We start from the raw sequence: 16,467 nt of genomic DNA, 5'->3' as shown, positions 1-16,467 counted from the left end.
CCGTAGAAAAGAACAAAAGAGGAAAGATATATGTAGCGCAGTCACGATGAGTCAGCTCGGAAAGGGCATTTCATACCAAAGCTCAGCCCTTACTAGGGAATACGAAAGAGGGCGCAAGTGCAGTTGTTTTGAGGTCAGTGTGTAGTAATTGCTTCAGCTGGTCGCGATGAGATCACAGCCTGGTGCCTGACTCCCGCGGGTGGGGTACACACTAGCCTTTTTGGTCAGAGTCATAGTTGACTTGTGATGAGCGGCCCTTTTCATTTTCATATCATTTTTGAGTCAAGATGGGATTCGTGTAGAGGAATTGATTTTGTTTTGTTTCTACGAGACTTCAATATCTAAATACACTACAATGAAAGCTTCTTCACGCCTTCAGCCAGGATTTTCTTAACCTCGTCCTCGTGTGTCGAAAAATTGTCGACAAGATTATCCCTAGATATGCGTCAGTAAAGTGCTCGTATACATAATGCTTCCATCCACTACTTACCACATCCTGGGGTCGTGCTCGTGCTTCTTTTTACTGTTCCATGCCCAATCGGTAATGGTAAACATCCTCGAACTCTCCATCATAAAAGCGATCGCACCCTTTGAGATTTGCATCTCAGGCGGCGGTTGCGCGCTCGCGGCTTTGAACTTGGAAACTGTTAGCACTCCTCATCAAAACTTACTGGCGTTGACTCACCTCCTCGTACGCAACACCATGAGGCACAAAGCCACACTCAAAACTGACACCTCCGGGCTGGAACTCGTCGGAACGACCTGCGTATTCTCCGTAGATTAAGCCCATGAGCTCAGAGGCTCCGTTGCGGTGGTAGTATGGTGGGCGGTATGCTAAGAAATAGTTAGCTTTGCCTTTCTCCCAGATACTCATAACGTACTGTGCGAAGCCACATCCCATCGCGGACTAAAGATCAAAAAGTCGGCTAGCGGCGCAGCTGGATCGCGAGAAGGAGCCGTAATGACGCAGAAGATGGAAGGATCAATGTGATCAACCGAGATTGAGCCAACGTTGACAAACTTTGTCAAATCGTACTTGAACGGAACATAGTTTCCATGCCACGCGACAACGTCAAACGGCGAGTGTTCCTGCTTGCTGACGAAAAACTTTCCAGCAAGTTTGTAGACAATCTCCCACGATGCTTTCTCAATCTCGTATTTTGCCTTGGGGTGCAAGAAGTCTCGAGCATTAGCAAGGCCGTTGGCTCCTAGTGGGCCGAGCTCTGGTAGTTGAAATTGTGATCCCCAAATTTCTGCATCATATCAGTTTATGTCGAGTGAATCTCAATAATCGAGTCAACCTACCCAAGATGTAGCCTCGGGTCGGTCCCTCGACCTTGACCTTGAACCGCTGTCCCCGCTGGATGACGCAAATTTCACCTGGTTGCACATACATGGGCCCAAATTCAGTCAGGATATCTAATGCACCCTGCTGAGGCACGATGAGGAAGTCGCCATCCGAGTTCACTGCGGCCCTCCTGTTCATACTTGCATTGCAAAGATACGTGTGCACTGCAAGACCCTCGCGTAGTGTTGGCTCACCCGAGCCAGCAATAGTCTTGAGGCCAGAAATAAAATCGATATCTCCATCCTTAGGGATATCGAATGGAAGCCAGGCCAGCTGTGTAGGCGAAACATGGACTCGCTTGTTGGAGGGGAGGAAGTTGGACTCTGTATCCTCGTTGTCTGGCAAGTCGGTCTGTCAGCATGTGTCAGCGCATGTAAAAATGTCACCGCCACTCGATGCTACTGCGCCATCCATATCCTCTGACACTTTGAGGTCATGTTTGTTCCGAGAGGACCAGAAACGGGCCGAATATGACGTGAGGCGTAATTCCGTGTCCGACCTCACCGATCGGTCAAAGAAAAGAGAGCTCTTACAAATCCTTGATGAGCGACAGCAGGTCGCGCCCGGTAGAGGTAAGCCTGAAATGACGCGTCAGCATGTATATTGGCCACGTTTGTTTGCTGGTATAACCTTTTTATTGAGATGCCTTGGAGCCACAAAGGCCGTTCCGGTCATTTGTTCCGCATATAGTCCAAATCTGACACATCGCGGGTTGTTCTGACCCTTGGGAATAGTGCCTGTATGGGCCCCACCGATTAGCCGGCTGCACAGTCTATCAGATTTGGGCTCCTACTCACCTGGGACTGCCTCCGACTCGAAGCTGTTTCCGAAGCCGGATTGATACTGCGAAAACGCCAGTCGTCAGCGGGCAAGCTTCAACATGACCACTTGTTCGTCTACTAGTCAGCTCACCTCATAAGGGTCGTTCTTCCTAGTTCCAAAGGAGGGTATAGCGCCGTCCTTCTGTGTCTCTGCCCAGTGGAAGATATTCTGGTACTCCTTTGGGTCTTGAAGCTGTTCGGGCATGGTTATTACGTCTTGGTGGCGATAGTCGTTCCGGTGCAATTCGATGAGACCAATGAAAGCGAAAAGACGGGGTTGCGCGCTTCACCGCTATTTCTCACGATGGTGCAGATGGAGTCGGAACAGAAGTATGGGAGCGCCTGGCGTACAAGTAGTGTACCGGTTCTCAATTACCCCAATTGCTACCCCACCATCTGCCGAACCCCACAAGCTTCATGCAAGAGCTTGTGTCGCACTCATCACGCCGGTCACCCCACTTCTCTGTGAATCTTGGCATGCATTGCCCAATCATTGGGAGAACAGTTCCGTGTCCCGGAGGTTGCGGGTAATGGGCAAGTGGAATTTCAAACGGTTGGGCCTGGAGGTATACTGCCGACGTGAGTCGGAGTGGGGTAGTACCACATACTGACTCCCGATGCAACGACGAACGGATAAAACAGCAGATTCTGGTTGACATCTATTGGCTACCGTAGGCTCTAGTGGGGAAGATTCTGTGCGTACACACTATGGTGGTAGTTCAGCGGCTAGCAAGCAGACATTTGCGATGGCTTACAAGTGAGGGGACAGCCCCATCGCAGGTGGGCATGTCACTTTTAGTAAGGAATTACATAGCAGTGGTAGGAGAAAGCTGTTATACCGGCCACAAGCCAGCCAATCAGTCGCACCCGGTTGTTTCCGGTCCTCTCAAGCCTTTACTTCCAAGTCTCTCCGCATGTTTACAGCATTACGCAGATGTGAGATTCTGGAAGACACCCAACCATCACGCCTCTTGCAGCTAACCCCAAGTCTTCACATCTAATCCTCTCCACACTTCTACATCACACGCACGTGCGATTCTAGAAGCGCTGTTGCGATGGCGTTTGCAACACCAAAGGGCATCCAGCCATGACGCCTCATGCAGCTATTCGCGTCTAATGCCCTCCGCATATCTCCATCACCACGCACAGGTGCGGTTCTAGAAGCCATACCACAATAGCGCCCTACAGCAACCAAACAGCCATCCACCCAGTCATCCCACCTCGCATGCAGCTAAAACTCCCAAGTCCTTCAATCCAGCCCAGGCTGCAGTCACACCGTTCAAGCACCGCAGGGCGCGCCCAAATGCCAACCCATCACCTTTCTTCTATTCATCAGTCCAGCGCAAATAAGAAGAGTTTCCAGTGGGCCACAGTAAAACGCCACAATTATAACCTTCTTTCAGCCCTATATGCACACTGAGTGGCAACACCACTGTCTGGGATGCACACGTGTAACAGATCTCGGATCTCGCCTATGTGGTACGGATGTGGTGTTGTAGGTCAGCGCCTCAGCGCCTCAGCGCCTCCGCATCGTAACACACACCTCGCTCGCGTATCGCGGGAGCCACAGTCTACGTGGTTGCTCAACGGATATTGCGGAAACGAAGGGTGCGTGTGAGTGGGTTGAGGGAGGAAAAGAGAAAGAGGGGTTGGCTGCCCAATCCAGCATAAGATCGCGTAACACAGAGAGAGCTCTCGTGGCTTGCATCTTCGTAAATTGAAAGAAACTCAAAAGAGATCACGAGCTGACCTGACATCTCGTATATAGACGAGGTCGGTGGGATATTGGCCGCCAGCCCGCCAGATAGTACCAAATTTGGATTTTGCACCCTGCTGAAAATAGACGGCTGAAATTATTGGAAAAAAGACTGAAGCTTTCCGAAGCAGTGAAAGACTGAGGTCGCTGGATATTGGCCGTTCGCCAGATAGTACCAAATCTGGATTCCCCTACCAAGGAATAGATGACTGGAAGTTATTGAAAGTGCTATCAAGCTTTTCCAACTGCAGCGAAAACTAGATTTATGAGAAACGTGGAATCAAAAAAAGGAAAAGAAAGAAAAAGGAAGAACCGGAAATCTGACACCTACTCACCTAGCACCGGCAACGACACAAGTCACAAGCCGCTTCTTGTAGCTCTCTCTCTCTCTCTCTCTCTAGCACCTACAAAAGTGAGAAAAATCAAGAAAAAAGAAACCCCAGAAATCAGCCAGCCCAACACCCCTAGCTTCCCTCGTAGGCTACTAACTTTAGTTCCCCAGAAGCTACAAGCTACAAGCCCATCCCGTTCCCACACACACCTCTCTCTTCTTCTTTACCAGTTCCTAGCTCTTCACCATCCGAACGCCTCAAAAAGAAAAAAAAAGATGATGAAAAAAAAGAAGAAGAAAAAATCAAGATAATGCAACCGCCCAAGAACCCGCCACCAAAACCATAATCATACTAGCTGATGGATTTTTGGGCTCACACACACACACACATATACACACACACCGCCAATTTCCCCACTTCGCACTCCATTACTTACCTTGATTCTTGAAATTTTTGGTTATATATATATACTTTTTCACACCATGGGTTTGCATAGCTTGCTTGCCTGCTTGCTTGACCCTAGGGAAAAGGGAGGGGGGGGGGAGCGAGCAGACGGGCGGAGATGGGCGATAATTTTCAAAAAAAAATAAAAAAAAGTTATATAGTACAAGTACAGTAAAGAAAACAAAAAACAAAAAAAGTAGTTATATCCAAACGATATTACCTCCTTTCCCCCTCCCCCCCCTTCAAAAGAAAACGGACCGAATACATCTTTTCTTCGTTTGAAATTTTGGTGCACATGACCCTTTTGTTTTTCGAGACACTGGGTAGTCGGTGAGTAGTCCCATGTCCATGTTTTTATCATCCAACTAGTACTATTTTTTTGGTGGTTGGGGTTGTTTGCGCTTTCTCTCTCGTATAGAGAGAAGTACCGGGGCGGACGCGCCAGCACGGTCACCGCTCCCTCCGCTCGGCTCGTGATGGCAAAGCATTTTAATTCAAAAGTGGGGTTGAAAAGTGGTTAATAATAAATATGCATGTCGTCATACATAGCTCCATCGGGCCATGTCGGGCCAACCCTTGGGCCATCCAAGCCCATGCTTTGCTGACCTAGTAGAAAAGACGACACTTGAATGTAAACGAAATATATTCCCCAACGCCGCGTTTCGCGCCGATTAAATAAGGAAAGGTAGGGGGGGTTTTCTTTTCTGCCGAGAAAAGGCGGGACATCATCCCACCTCGCTGGTTAGAACAAGGCCCTTTCTTGCATGGATGCCCAAGACAGGTTTAGCAGGGCGGTTTGGAACCAAAAAATGGCCTCCCCTCCCTCCCTTCCTCCCTCCCACACCTACTTACGGTACTCTCTGGGATTGCGCATTGCGCGTAAGCGCTCAATGGAACTAGACGGTGTGGGGGAGATCCTTATTCGCTACTGGTCGTCGGTCACCCCCTGCACACATGGGCTGGGCTGCTGCTGCGACGACGACGACACACCACCCACCACACCTTTTAATCGCTTCACGATAACATGGGTCCAACCTAACTCGGGTGGACTATGTAGATCACGAGGCCCCCCTCGCGCTCCCGCCATGTCCTCCCTAGCTTGAGACGATCAAATGTTTTAGTACACTATCATTTCCTGTCCATGACTGCGTGGGAGGTGTTCACCAAGGAAACGGACGGAGAGGGGTGGAGGGGAGGGGGAGGGGGAGGAGCAAGGACGGAGGAGAGGCGTGTGCGCTCGCCTTTTTCCCGTCTTTGCGCGATTTGCGATAACACTGGCGAGTCGTTCGCATACATACCATATGCATCCACCCGCCGAACGCATGCGAACAAGCGCACATTGCAAGATCAGCGCAGATGTTGCCATATGGCGCCGAAAGCCGTTCGCAGCCCATTTGGCCTTGAGAGACGCCTTCGGGACCCTGCCTTGATCGGCCATCCACCCTGCCTTAGACGGCGCTGACCCTGCGCTGATCGGTCGCAACCTTCTCACCCGTCGTGCATGCCATAGATGTCGTAAGTCGGGTATTCCGTGAGACTTTTCAACTCAAAATGAGGGGAAAAAGCAAATCTTTGGGTAAGCAAAGGTAATCTACAGATCGGCACGGCCAAGAACGAGTCCAAACAGCCACGAGGGGGAACATTTGGGCAAGTGATCAACCAGATAGGTTAATTTAGAAAGGCTTGGTCGGACGTGGATGAGACAAGCTCACTCATGCTTCGGAGAAATGTATCAGATATGTTGGTTTGGTGGAACAACCTGTATTCGACCCTCTGCTTCTCAACTTGATTCAGAATGGCCGTAGGCGATAGCACTTGAAGCTTCCAAATACACCAGTGCAATGCAGACACGGCGCACTAGGTGCTAGTCTGATTGCCGCCTCGTTCAGTGTGCCGCTAGCACCACGCCATCCGATCAATCAGGATGCAGCAATAAGAGGCGTGGAGAGAGGCGTATATGTGACTATGTAGCGTGATGGGATTGGAACATGACATTGTGAGATCCTGGCAAGTCGACTCTTCGCGCACAAGGGCAATATACAGCCCTGCCAGACATGCTCATGTATTGTCCGACACGCGTCGCGTTGCGACGACATGCCCGTATTCGTATGAGGGGCATAGCCACAATCTCGAGCGTGGCGCCGGCAAAGTTTCAAGAGGAGAGTCTAGTCACTTATCCAGGCGGCGACGCGGTTTCCTCCAAAGCGCGCAGCAAAACGTAGACCAGAGGAGCCCATGGGGAAGTAGGATACGATGTACCAAACCAGCGAAACTAGCTGAGCGGCAGCCGCAATGAAGGTGAGAAGGGTGCTATGCAGCTAGTCACGCGAACATTATCAGCAAGAGAGAGCGAGCTTGGGTGGAGTGCAATCGATAAGGACTGGCGCGGAGTGGGAGGGGCACGCGGACAGGGATTCGGGGCAGAAAGCACCGGGGTTGACATGTTGCAGGGATTAATACGCTAGGAAATGGACTTACACCTAGGGAGAAATACAACGTGAGGACGATGCTGCCAAAATACGCGGCTGTGAACGGAAGTCTGGGGCCGGAGATAAGGTGATGAACTAGAGGTGGGATTAGTAAAGGGTAAATGCAAGTCACTCTGTGAGTGGGTGTGTGGAAGCGTAATGATGAGATGAAAGGGTGTGGGTTTGAGGTGATGAGTGGTGATGTTGGTGCAAATAAGGCTTGCTTACCATATTGTATCGGGCCCATCAGGACACCCCATGCAGCTAGAAAGAGAAGGCTGCCCATAGACCATCTAGAATGAGACCATGGTGGTTAGCACTAGCGTTTTTCAGGTGACGTGCATGAGGCTTGGCATATAGTCTTGACTCGATGAAGGCTGTCTGTACCCTGCAGCGCGCCGAACCTTGGACCCGCATGATCGCTGCAGAGGGGTCCAGTGCCGATGTTACAGTGTCTAGAGAGGTCAAGTGGCACATGGATTCGATTCGTCAAAGCTGCCATCCGCAGGACATGAGCGGGGACGTGTAGCAGTCGAACGAGTTGCATGAGTTCGCATAGCCGTGCCGACGAACAGATAGACCATGTGCCACTGTCTATCTCTCTGTCTGGGATCACCTTTACCAGGGCAAAGGAAGGTAGCGCGGAGGACAGGGAGCCGGGCGGCTATGAAGGGGGGGAGGGGCAGTGAGGGGAGGCAGATAACTCACAAGATGGCAAACTTGCGCGGCCTAACCAAAAAGACAGGCGTAAACATGAGGCCAATGCATGTAGCAAACATGGCCAAGGCAGCAAGGAGCAGGCCGCCAAAAACGAGCAACCGGTCCCACCGACTTACTGCGAGTATTGGTCAGCACTGAGAGACGTTGTTCAAAGATAGACAGAGTGAAGAGTGCAAGCGTCGTGCATGCAGAGATGGGTGACGCAGGAACTCCCTCCTGTCACATTGACGGTTGGCTGCACGGCGACTTTGCCGGGTGCAGGAGCAGGAGCAGGAGCAGATGACAGGTCGAGGAAAGGGAAAAACTGGGAATCCCACTACTGGGTGGATGCTCATTTCAACATTGCCATGTGCCGGGAAAAAATGTGGATGCGGAGACAAAGAAGCAAGGCTGTGCATGTGAAACTAGCCCGGAAGCATCGTCGGCTGATGACACCACGAGCCATGGGCCAGTCGGTGATATCGGTGCTTGTAAGGGAAATATATAAGATCGAGGGACATCGCGCAATCGAAAGTACAGCAGGGGATTACGAGGCGCGAAACGACGCGTAAGGAAGGTGGACGTGTTTTGCCACTGGCAGAGCAGAGGGGGAGGGAAGGAAGGAAGGAAGGAAGGAAGGAAAGAAGGAGCGACTTACGCGCAAACCAGCCCTCTTCTTCCTCTCTTCGCGTTGGGGCAGGCAGAGGGGCACCGGGGTTTGTTTCGGTGGTAGGCAGTCGCACGTAGCCTCCCTCGCCAAAGGGATTCAGGTTCTGTATTCTATCGAGCAGCGAGGGCGGCGCGGTGCTCACGGGGGCCTGCGACTCGCGCCTGGACCAGCCAAGCGAGTTCATGGATTCTCGGAAGGAAGCGGATGCCATTGTAGGAGAGGGTTGTAGCGGTGGAGGGCGGAGGAGCACGAGATGCTAGCGCCGTGTGGTTGAGCAGAAGAAACCTGCTGGTGGACACGGCGGTCGCGAGCGTATATGGAGACTAGCAGAAATAGGCGTGGGCGCGGAGGACGCGACTTGGGTTCTTGGGTACCAGCGAAGCTTTGGGAGAAGCCGCAACAGGCGACACCCAGAGAGGATCGGGCCTTGGGTAAGAAGATAGTAGGGATGCTAGGGAAGTGCCGTAGCTGCAGAGGGCGGGACTTTTGGCAGGAAGCTGGGTAGGTTGTGCTTGGCGCGGCGGGCAATGTCGACGAGGTTGCAAGTATGCGTGCAGTCGTGGGATGCTTGCTGCTCGAGTGGGAACAACTGCCCACGGACCGGAGGATTTCGTGCAGATGATGTCCGTGCGGTGTAGAGTACTGTACAGTAGGAGTCGGCCTTGGGGGGGGGGGGAGTAGGCGACGGAGACCCAATGGCAGAAGTCAGACAGGCGTCTCAGACACGGTGATGGGTGGGCGAGGCTTGTGACGAGGCGGCGAGGGCGAGGGCGAGGGCGAGGGCGAGGGCGTTCCAGTGTGGCCGGGGGGGCGGAGGTGTGGCTGTGGCCTAGGTGATTGGCTGGGAAGGGACAGGCGGTGGTTACAGTTACTAGAGCAAGAGCAGATCGGTGATGGGAGATGAGAATGTACACGGTAGTGTAGTGTAATCTACCCGCCGCCTAGGAGCGGAGTAGCGGCGCGTGCAAGAGAGAGCAAGAGCGAGCTGGTGCGAGTGCCAGCCTGCCATGCTTTGCACACTTGGACGTGCTGGGGCTTTGCAGCCATTGCAGCCATTGCAGCGACTAGCGCGCGATCGCCTCCCGCTGCGACTCGCAATGCTGGGTGAACCACACGGCCGAGTCGGGTTAGCGCAGTCCTTACACATGCCCACCCGCACCCACACCCACACCCACACCCGCACAATGCTCACCCGCACCCATGGCCATACCATGCACACACATGGCCGTTTGCACACACCCCCTCGGGCCCCAGGGCTGCCTTGGAAAGTCGGGCAACAGGTAGATGACGTCCTTTGCGGGCCTGCTAGTGAGTCACATCGCGCGTCGTCTACCAGGGCTGGCAGCACTGGCAGGGCCGGGTAGCTGAGACACGACGGCTTGCGAGTGACCAGACGAGGCCACTTGCAAGCCGGATGGTGTCCGCATCGCCAGGGTTGGACTGTAGGCTTGCGGCTTGCACACTGCCTCGTCCTGATGCGACGCGCGACAGGCAGAGGCACGGCGAGCAGAAGAGGCGCGTTGCCAGTTGCTGAGCCAGAGTATATTATGCCGCCGTGCCGCGTCCGTCGCTGGCCCAATAATTGTCTGTCTCGCCCTTTGCTGCAATCCATGCATGCTACATAGTAGTTGTAGCTGTAGTAATCCACCCGCATCTTACATTACATTACATTCACACGTACATATATATATATATGTACATACAACACACGCTACACTAGACACCGACAGCCAGCCATCCAGCCATCCAGCCATCCCGCCGCTCTCGCAACACACAATCTACCACATACCATCATCTATCCAGCGCAGTGCCCCTCCGGCCCGGCCTTCCCCTCCATCTCACAACGTCGCCTACGCCCTACGTCACCCGCTCGGCGCCGCGTTGCGCAAACCACTGCAGCGGCTGTCGCCATTGCTCTGCCTCTGCCTGTTGCTGCATCTCGCCCACTGGACGCCCGCTTGTCCTCGACCGCTGCCACACGGCATCGGCTAGTAGTTCGCTGCCACGGATTGATTCGCCGGCCGGCCATCGCTGCTTGGCACGCCCCGACTAAGAAGACCACCCTCTCTGACCGCCTTCCGGCCTAGGGCCTCCTCCCACACCGCGCCCTCGCTCCCTCGCTTGAGCTGCCCCGTCTCTCCTCTTCTCAGAGCCGCGGCAGCCATTGCACACCTGTTGCACACTTGGGCCGCCGCTCCCATCGCGCCTCCTGCCCCCATCCACCACTACCTGCACCGCGCCTAGCACGCTTCATCCACCGCTTGCTACTGGGAACATCCTGCCACCGCCCTCCCCACCACTAACCCCCCGGACCGCCTACTCCAGAGCCCACTCCTGCTATTTTACCCACCCCTCCACCGCGTTGCACCAAAGCCCTCACTGCGCATCCCACCACGCATCCCACCACGCACACCAACACACCTCTCCACTCCCACAGACCCCCCCTCGACGCCTATCCAAGCTCCCCCGCTCTCACCCCCGTCGACAACAAACAGGCTCCCCTCGGCATCATCACCGCCACTACTACTACCACCACTACCCTCAACCTCACTCTCCAACCGCCAAGTTTGCTCCCTCTTGCACACCAGCAAGTAGCCGGCTATTCTCCCAACTTGTCCACTCGACCTCTCTCCCAAACAGAGAAGCCGAGTCTTCCAGCTGCCATCTTCATTGAGCATTGCTGAACCCCCAAGGTGAGTCAACGCTGCTCGGTGCTCTTTCCTTGAACAACCACCACCACCACTACCACCACCCCTCCCTCCTTCCCTCTTTCCCTACCACCACCACCGCCACTTCACCACCACCATCGTCACTGTCCCCGTGCTGCGCTTCAGCCTGGGCTGTAAACAAAAAAAAGCCCCAACACCACCCCGGAGCAGTGACACTGTTTCGCTGCTTTGGTCCTCCCGTACCACGGTCCCCACAGTGCCGGCGTGCAGCACGGCTGTCGTCCTCCGTTGCCTGCCTCGCGGGTTACCCATCTGTGCGCCACACGCATGCACCCGACCCTTCAACCACCCAACACTTGCCCTGTTGGACTGTGCGCTGACATGTCTTTCTCAGTGTCCAAATTCGGCCCACAGCCACAATCACCCGCCGCAGCCCGCAATCTGGCTCCGAAGATAGGCCGCATCCTTGCCTTCCCCCACGCCCGCCAATAAACCATCTCCGGAACATCCAACCCGTGGTTTCCGTTGCCCAGACAAGTGAAGTGAGTAGCTTCCGTGACAGATGACTCGTCCATGCCAGACACGGTGCTAATGCCCTTCCCACAGACAAACATTAGCTTCCCTCTCCCAACAAGACCAGAGGCTTGCTAGCGAGTATCAGGCGTCGCTCTAAAAGACTCCTTAGCTTGCTCGCGCCCTCTTTGTGCTCAACACATAGCAAGCGTCTGTCAATTCCCATATAGGGACACAGGCCGTCTCGTGCTGCAACCATTCTGCCAGCTTGCGAGTGCGTCCCTTGGTCACTGGCTTGAGCCGACGATAGATCGTTTCAGATCTCAACGTTCGGCACAAGCAACCGCCCTCGGCCACACACATCCACATCTCTGGGATACTGCAACCCACAGTAATGCCAAAGCCTAGTAAGTACGCCTTTTTTTTGGTAACGTCAGTTTTATCCTACATTGTCATGAGAGCACCATTCTGTTCCACTTGATCTGCATCTCTTGCTTTCTATATCATTCCTTCTACTCGTCGGCGAATCTTGCTCGCTCAGTAACATCCTTTCTTCCGTTCCGTCATTTCCATCATGTACTACGGAACCATACTAACTGTCCCTGAAGCGGACGCTCTCTTCACTCCTCCCTCTTCCTACTCTCCCCAGAAGCCGATTGCGAGGCTGGACCTTGGCTTCGAGTCCCCCTCTGACGACGTGCTAGACGCTGATATCTTCAACATGAATGGTACAGGATCACCTCAACCATATATCAAAGAAGAAGTCGACGACATGTCTTTCAACAGCCGGTTCATGGGCCACAATGGCCTGGATATGAACCAACAATACAACAACGCCCAGTTCTCCGGACACGAGAACGCAAGTGGCATCAACCCTTCGGAGCTCAACATGAACGGAAACATGATGGGCAACCACTTTGGCACTAACAGCTACATGCAGGGGGGTGCTGGCATTGCTGATGACGAGCTTGCCGAGTCCCTTGGCACCTTTGAGCAGCCTGCTGGCTTCAACAACTTTTCTCAGGACCAGATGAGTCAACAGCAGGACTACTACCACAGCCACGCCAACAATGCCAGCGTTAACCAGGTCTATTCCAACACCCCAGACGATCTACCCATTCACAGTCCTTTTGTACACCCTGGCAATTTTGACTTCAACCAGTACCAGTCAGGATCGCAGATGAGGAGCTTTTCCGGCAGTATGCCAACTGGCGGTTCTATGCGCCAGCGTATCACAATGAGCAGGACCACCTCCGACAACCGGGCTCCCATGTCGCCTAAGACGCCTGCTATGGCTGGTCTCCACCTTGGTACACCCGACTCGGGTAACTTCACCAACACTCAGCCCATCATGACCAACATGCACCGACACCACAAGAGCATGTCTGGCCAGTGGGAGGGAACACCCGGAAGTGCCCACTCATGGATCGACTCGCCTACGGCATCACCCCACACTGGCGGTCTGCATCATCAGCAAATCACCGACGTCTTGCATTCGGGCAAGCACAACTCACTCCCCGCCAAGGTTGATATTGGTCAAAACGCCGACGCTAAGAAGCGCCGACGCCGCGAATCGCACAACTTGGTGGAGCGTCGCCGCAGGGACAACATCAACGAGCGCATCCACGACCTGTCTCGTCTTGTACCTCAGCACCGTCTTGAGGATGAAAAGATCCGCAAGCACATCAACAACAATGGCCCACTCTCACCCACCATGGCTACTAGCGGTATGTCACCACCACAAGCCACGTCACTTCTAGCTGGCGGAAGTGGAAGGCGAGCAGCCGGTAACATTACACAAGGTCTGCCCATCGAAGAAAAGGACAAGGGTCCTAACAAGGGTGATATTCTCAACGGCGCCGTTAGCTGGACACGTGATCTCATGTGGATGCTGTCCAAGAAGATTCAGGAATGCGATGAGCTGGCTGCACGACTCCAGCAAGCGACTGGTGAAGAGTGGTCTGTCGAACAGTCCGAGGACGAGAAGCGCATGAAGACGGAGATCCTCGATGCGCTTGAGAAGAACGGCGCTGGTACTTTCAGATACTCGCGCGGCCCCGGCTCAGGTCTGCGAGTACCAAAGCACACCAACCTGGCTGGTGAACCCCTCAACGGCGTCTCACCACAGAGCCTTAGTCCAGGCATGCAAAGCACTGGTAGCGGTTCCGGATCAAACCAGCCGCAGTACTGGACCAGCCTGAAGGAGGAAGACGAGTACGGTATGGACATGGGCTGAGGCGAGGCCCTTTGAGAAGTCTTTTCCTACTGTTGGCCTATCTGTCTTTTCGCCGATTCCTTCATTATGATACCCCGCGATACCCCCGCATCCGTTCTTGCATCCTGCTGTATGCATACCCTGGAGCCATCACAGTCAGACTCTATCCGCATGGTGGAATAACATTTACATATGACGGCTCCATGTGTACCGTCTCTGCTGGACAAGGACGGACAAAGCTTTCCGCTTGCATCATAGCACTTCCCATCTCGTTGCGTAATATATCTATCCACACTCATGGCACATCATCAACCCGGCGTCCTTGGAGCTTCCTTACGAATCTAGGCTACTACCGAGTCCTTTATGTCTTTACGATGTCAACGCCGGGCTCTACACACCCATCATCACCCATTACATGGCAATCTCATATGTCTGTTTCATGGTTATGGCTTTGTTTTTGTTTTTTTGGCAGATCTATGGCCCTTTGTTTGCTATCTCTCTTACTGATCTTTCTTCGGATATCTATGGCATGTACTGTTTGTTTTGTCGGCTCAGGTTTGCATATCACCACTCTGATTTTTTTTAATATATGGTTATGGACAGTGAGGTTACATCATTAGCATGGATCGGCGTGTTCGATTTATGGCGTTTGTGGTATCTGACGCTGATGTTACTGGGGAAGACGAGGTTCTGCGTTATGATTGGCTGTTTGGGAATGTTTGTTCACTCGCGTTCTGTTTTCGTTAGGCACTGGTTGTTTTAGTTTTAGTTTCAATCTCATGACATAACAAAAACATCTTTGACATGTGCATCGTGTTCGTGTTGTGGTCGCCTAGTATGAGGCTCTTTGGCGCTGCAGGCAGCCACGCCTTTGTCCTCCAGGTAAGCATCATAAAGGGCAACCAGCATGACGCCTCAATAAAGTTTCCTGTTATCTGAAAAGGGTTCACCGCGATAAGTAAACACCCGGGGAACCGGTTTCAGGCAACCAAGCCCAATGTCTTGAATCCCGGAAGGCTGATAACATACCAAATACTCTCGATTCAGGCAGGTCCTCTCCCTTAGGCAACTGAAAAAAAAATTACAATTCCTTCAAATCACGCCTGCCCCTAGCACACACATTGTTTCAAACTACTTGTGGTAATTGCATCAGATTTTCTCTAGAGAAAAGAGAGAGAGAAAAAAAAAGACTGTTGGCGCACACCGTTTTAATCGCCTGACTTAGCTCTCTCTCTCTCTCTTTTTTTATTACGGGAACGAGAGAGAGAGAGAGAGAGAGAGAGAAGAAGAAGAAGAAGAAATCAAGTCTTGCGATCATTGGAAATACGAAAGTGAGGCAGGGGGGGAGGGGAGAATGGGCAATGGAGTTCGGAGGTTTATGCCGCCCCAGCCCAAGTAGATCAGGTCCCTTGTTTGTTTCTTGAGAGGACTATTACTTTTATCGTTCCTCCGATTTGGCTTTGTTTTTTTTTTGGTCCCGCGGGAATTGAGATGGGCGAGACTTTAGGCAAGGGATGGGGGGGGCAGTGCATAGAAGGCTAGGTACCTGTTTTTTTTCCTTTCTCTCTTGTCTCAGGCGGACATGTATGTTAGTGGTGGTGGGTGCCTTGGGGGCGCTTGTGGCTTGGGGCTTGGAGGACGAAGGCAAATAACATGTCATGGGGTGAATTCTTTTGACTAGGGAGGGGAGATTGGGGGAAAAAAAGACTAGGGTTATGGAGGGACTTGGGAAACAAGAAGTTTTGGGTGTGAATACTACTCAAGTGGCGATGTGTTTTCTACTACTACTACTTGGCAACTTTTTTGTGCTTGATGCGCAGTGCAGGCTGCAGACTGCAGGCTATACTTGTCTCTCACTTCCTCCCTCTCCCCCCCCCCCCAAAAGCAGTGTTTACGTATCCACTAGACATCTGTATGCGTACAACGCCCACGGCGCCGATCGATCTCTAGGGTTGGTGGTGGTTGGTGGTGGTGGTGTTCCTCGCAAACCCGCAGCCCGCGCGGTCTGCAGACCCGCAGCCAATCAGATGGAAGAAGGTGTGGAAGCACGAAACTTGGTAGTGGTGCAAGGAAAACGGTTGCGTGTGCTACGGGGGGTATGCAGGTAGCCGAAGCCGTGTATGCGAAGTGTAGGGAACTGGGGGGGGGGAGGGGAGAAGAGAGGGTATTTGGATTTATCGCGTTGCAGAGTATAAGTATGCTTCAGAATGTGAAGTCTATCCAAAGGCCATGAACATAGAAACTATTATGCTAGTAGTAGTAGTAGTAGTATTCATTGATTTCCGTCACCTCACTCTTTTCCACTATGCCCGTTCACCTCCAAGTCGTCAAGTCAAGCACCACCACGCGCTCTACCTCAAACAAATAGCATAGACATTACAAGCATCTCCTCTACATGCATATAATAAACCACATATCCACTACTACTACTACTACTACGCCCAACCCTCGTTCACCTACTAAACTACCATATCCTCACACAAATACCCTTACGCCTCCACAACATACGCATCACGCATTACGCACCCACCA

At 52.8% G+C, this 16,467-nt stretch overlaps 6 protein-coding genes across 6 annotated transcripts; 2 read left to right on the top strand and 4 right to left on the bottom strand.

Moving 5' to 3' along the window:
• Window positions 1-350: 350 nt before the first annotated feature.
• On the bottom strand, window positions 351-2,374 carry COCMIDRAFT_35017 (uncharacterized protein; the record flags this gene model as incomplete). The annotated part of the gene is made up of 9 exons (XM_007687816.1): window positions 351-435; window positions 491-636; window positions 686-834; window positions 882-1,253; window positions 1,306-1,699; window positions 1,882-1,926; window positions 1,979-2,085; window positions 2,146-2,191; window positions 2,261-2,374. The coding sequence occupies 9 exons, from the start codon at window positions 2,372-2,374 to the stop codon at window positions 351-353; spliced, it is 1,458 nt and encodes a 485-aa protein (XP_007686006.1).
• A 4,492-nt stretch (window positions 2,375-6,866) lies between these two features.
• Window positions 6,867-8,749, bottom strand: COCMIDRAFT_90021 (uncharacterized protein; the record flags this gene model as incomplete). Its single annotated transcript, XM_007687841.1, has 5 exons — window positions 6,867-7,019; window positions 7,180-7,265; window positions 7,398-7,462; window positions 7,878-8,004; window positions 8,527-8,749. 5 exons carry the CDS (start codon window positions 8,747-8,749, stop codon window positions 6,867-6,869), a joined length of 654 nt encoding a protein of 217 aa, XP_007686031.1.
• A 1,102-nt stretch (window positions 8,750-9,851) lies between these two features.
• On the bottom strand, window positions 9,852-10,184 carry COCMIDRAFT_89956 (uncharacterized protein; the record flags this gene model as incomplete). Its single annotated transcript, XM_007687840.1, has 1 exon — window positions 9,852-10,184. A coding segment is annotated over one exon (333 nt), but the record flags the coding sequence as incomplete, so codon positions are not given.
• Window positions 10,185-10,587: 403 nt separating this feature from the next.
• On the bottom strand, window positions 10,588-11,216 carry COCMIDRAFT_24648 (uncharacterized protein; the record flags this gene model as incomplete). The annotated part of the gene is made up of 2 exons (XM_007687798.1): window positions 10,588-10,778; window positions 10,889-11,216. The coding sequence occupies 2 exons, from the start codon at window positions 11,214-11,216 to the stop codon at window positions 10,588-10,590; spliced, it is 519 nt and encodes a 172-aa protein (XP_007685988.1).
• A 1,078-nt stretch (window positions 11,217-12,294) lies between these two features.
• COCMIDRAFT_35015 (uncharacterized protein) lies at window positions 12,295-13,956 on the top strand (the record flags this gene model as incomplete). The annotated part of the gene is made up of 1 exon (XM_007687815.1): window positions 12,295-13,956. One exon carries the CDS (start codon window positions 12,295-12,297, stop codon window positions 13,954-13,956), a length of 1,662 nt encoding a protein of 553 aa, XP_007686005.1.
• Window positions 13,957-14,138: 182 nt separating this feature from the next.
• COCMIDRAFT_35014 (uncharacterized protein) lies at window positions 14,139-14,521 on the top strand (the record flags this gene model as incomplete). Its single annotated transcript, XM_007687814.1, has 2 exons — window positions 14,139-14,369; window positions 14,408-14,521. The coding sequence occupies 2 exons, from the start codon at window positions 14,139-14,141 to the stop codon at window positions 14,519-14,521; spliced, it is 345 nt and encodes a 114-aa protein (XP_007686004.1).
• Between the last annotated feature and the right edge of the window lie 1,946 nt (window positions 14,522-16,467).

This window comes from Bipolaris oryzae, assembly GCF_000523455.1.
Source record: "Bipolaris oryzae ATCC 44560 unplaced genomic scaffold scaffold_34, whole genome shotgun sequence".
NCBI classification, from domain to species: Eukaryota; Fungi; Ascomycota; class Dothideomycetes; order Pleosporales; family Pleosporaceae; genus Bipolaris; species Bipolaris oryzae.
Note: the sequence above shows the minus strand (reverse complement) of the source record. Positions and strands in the feature narration are given on the sequence as shown.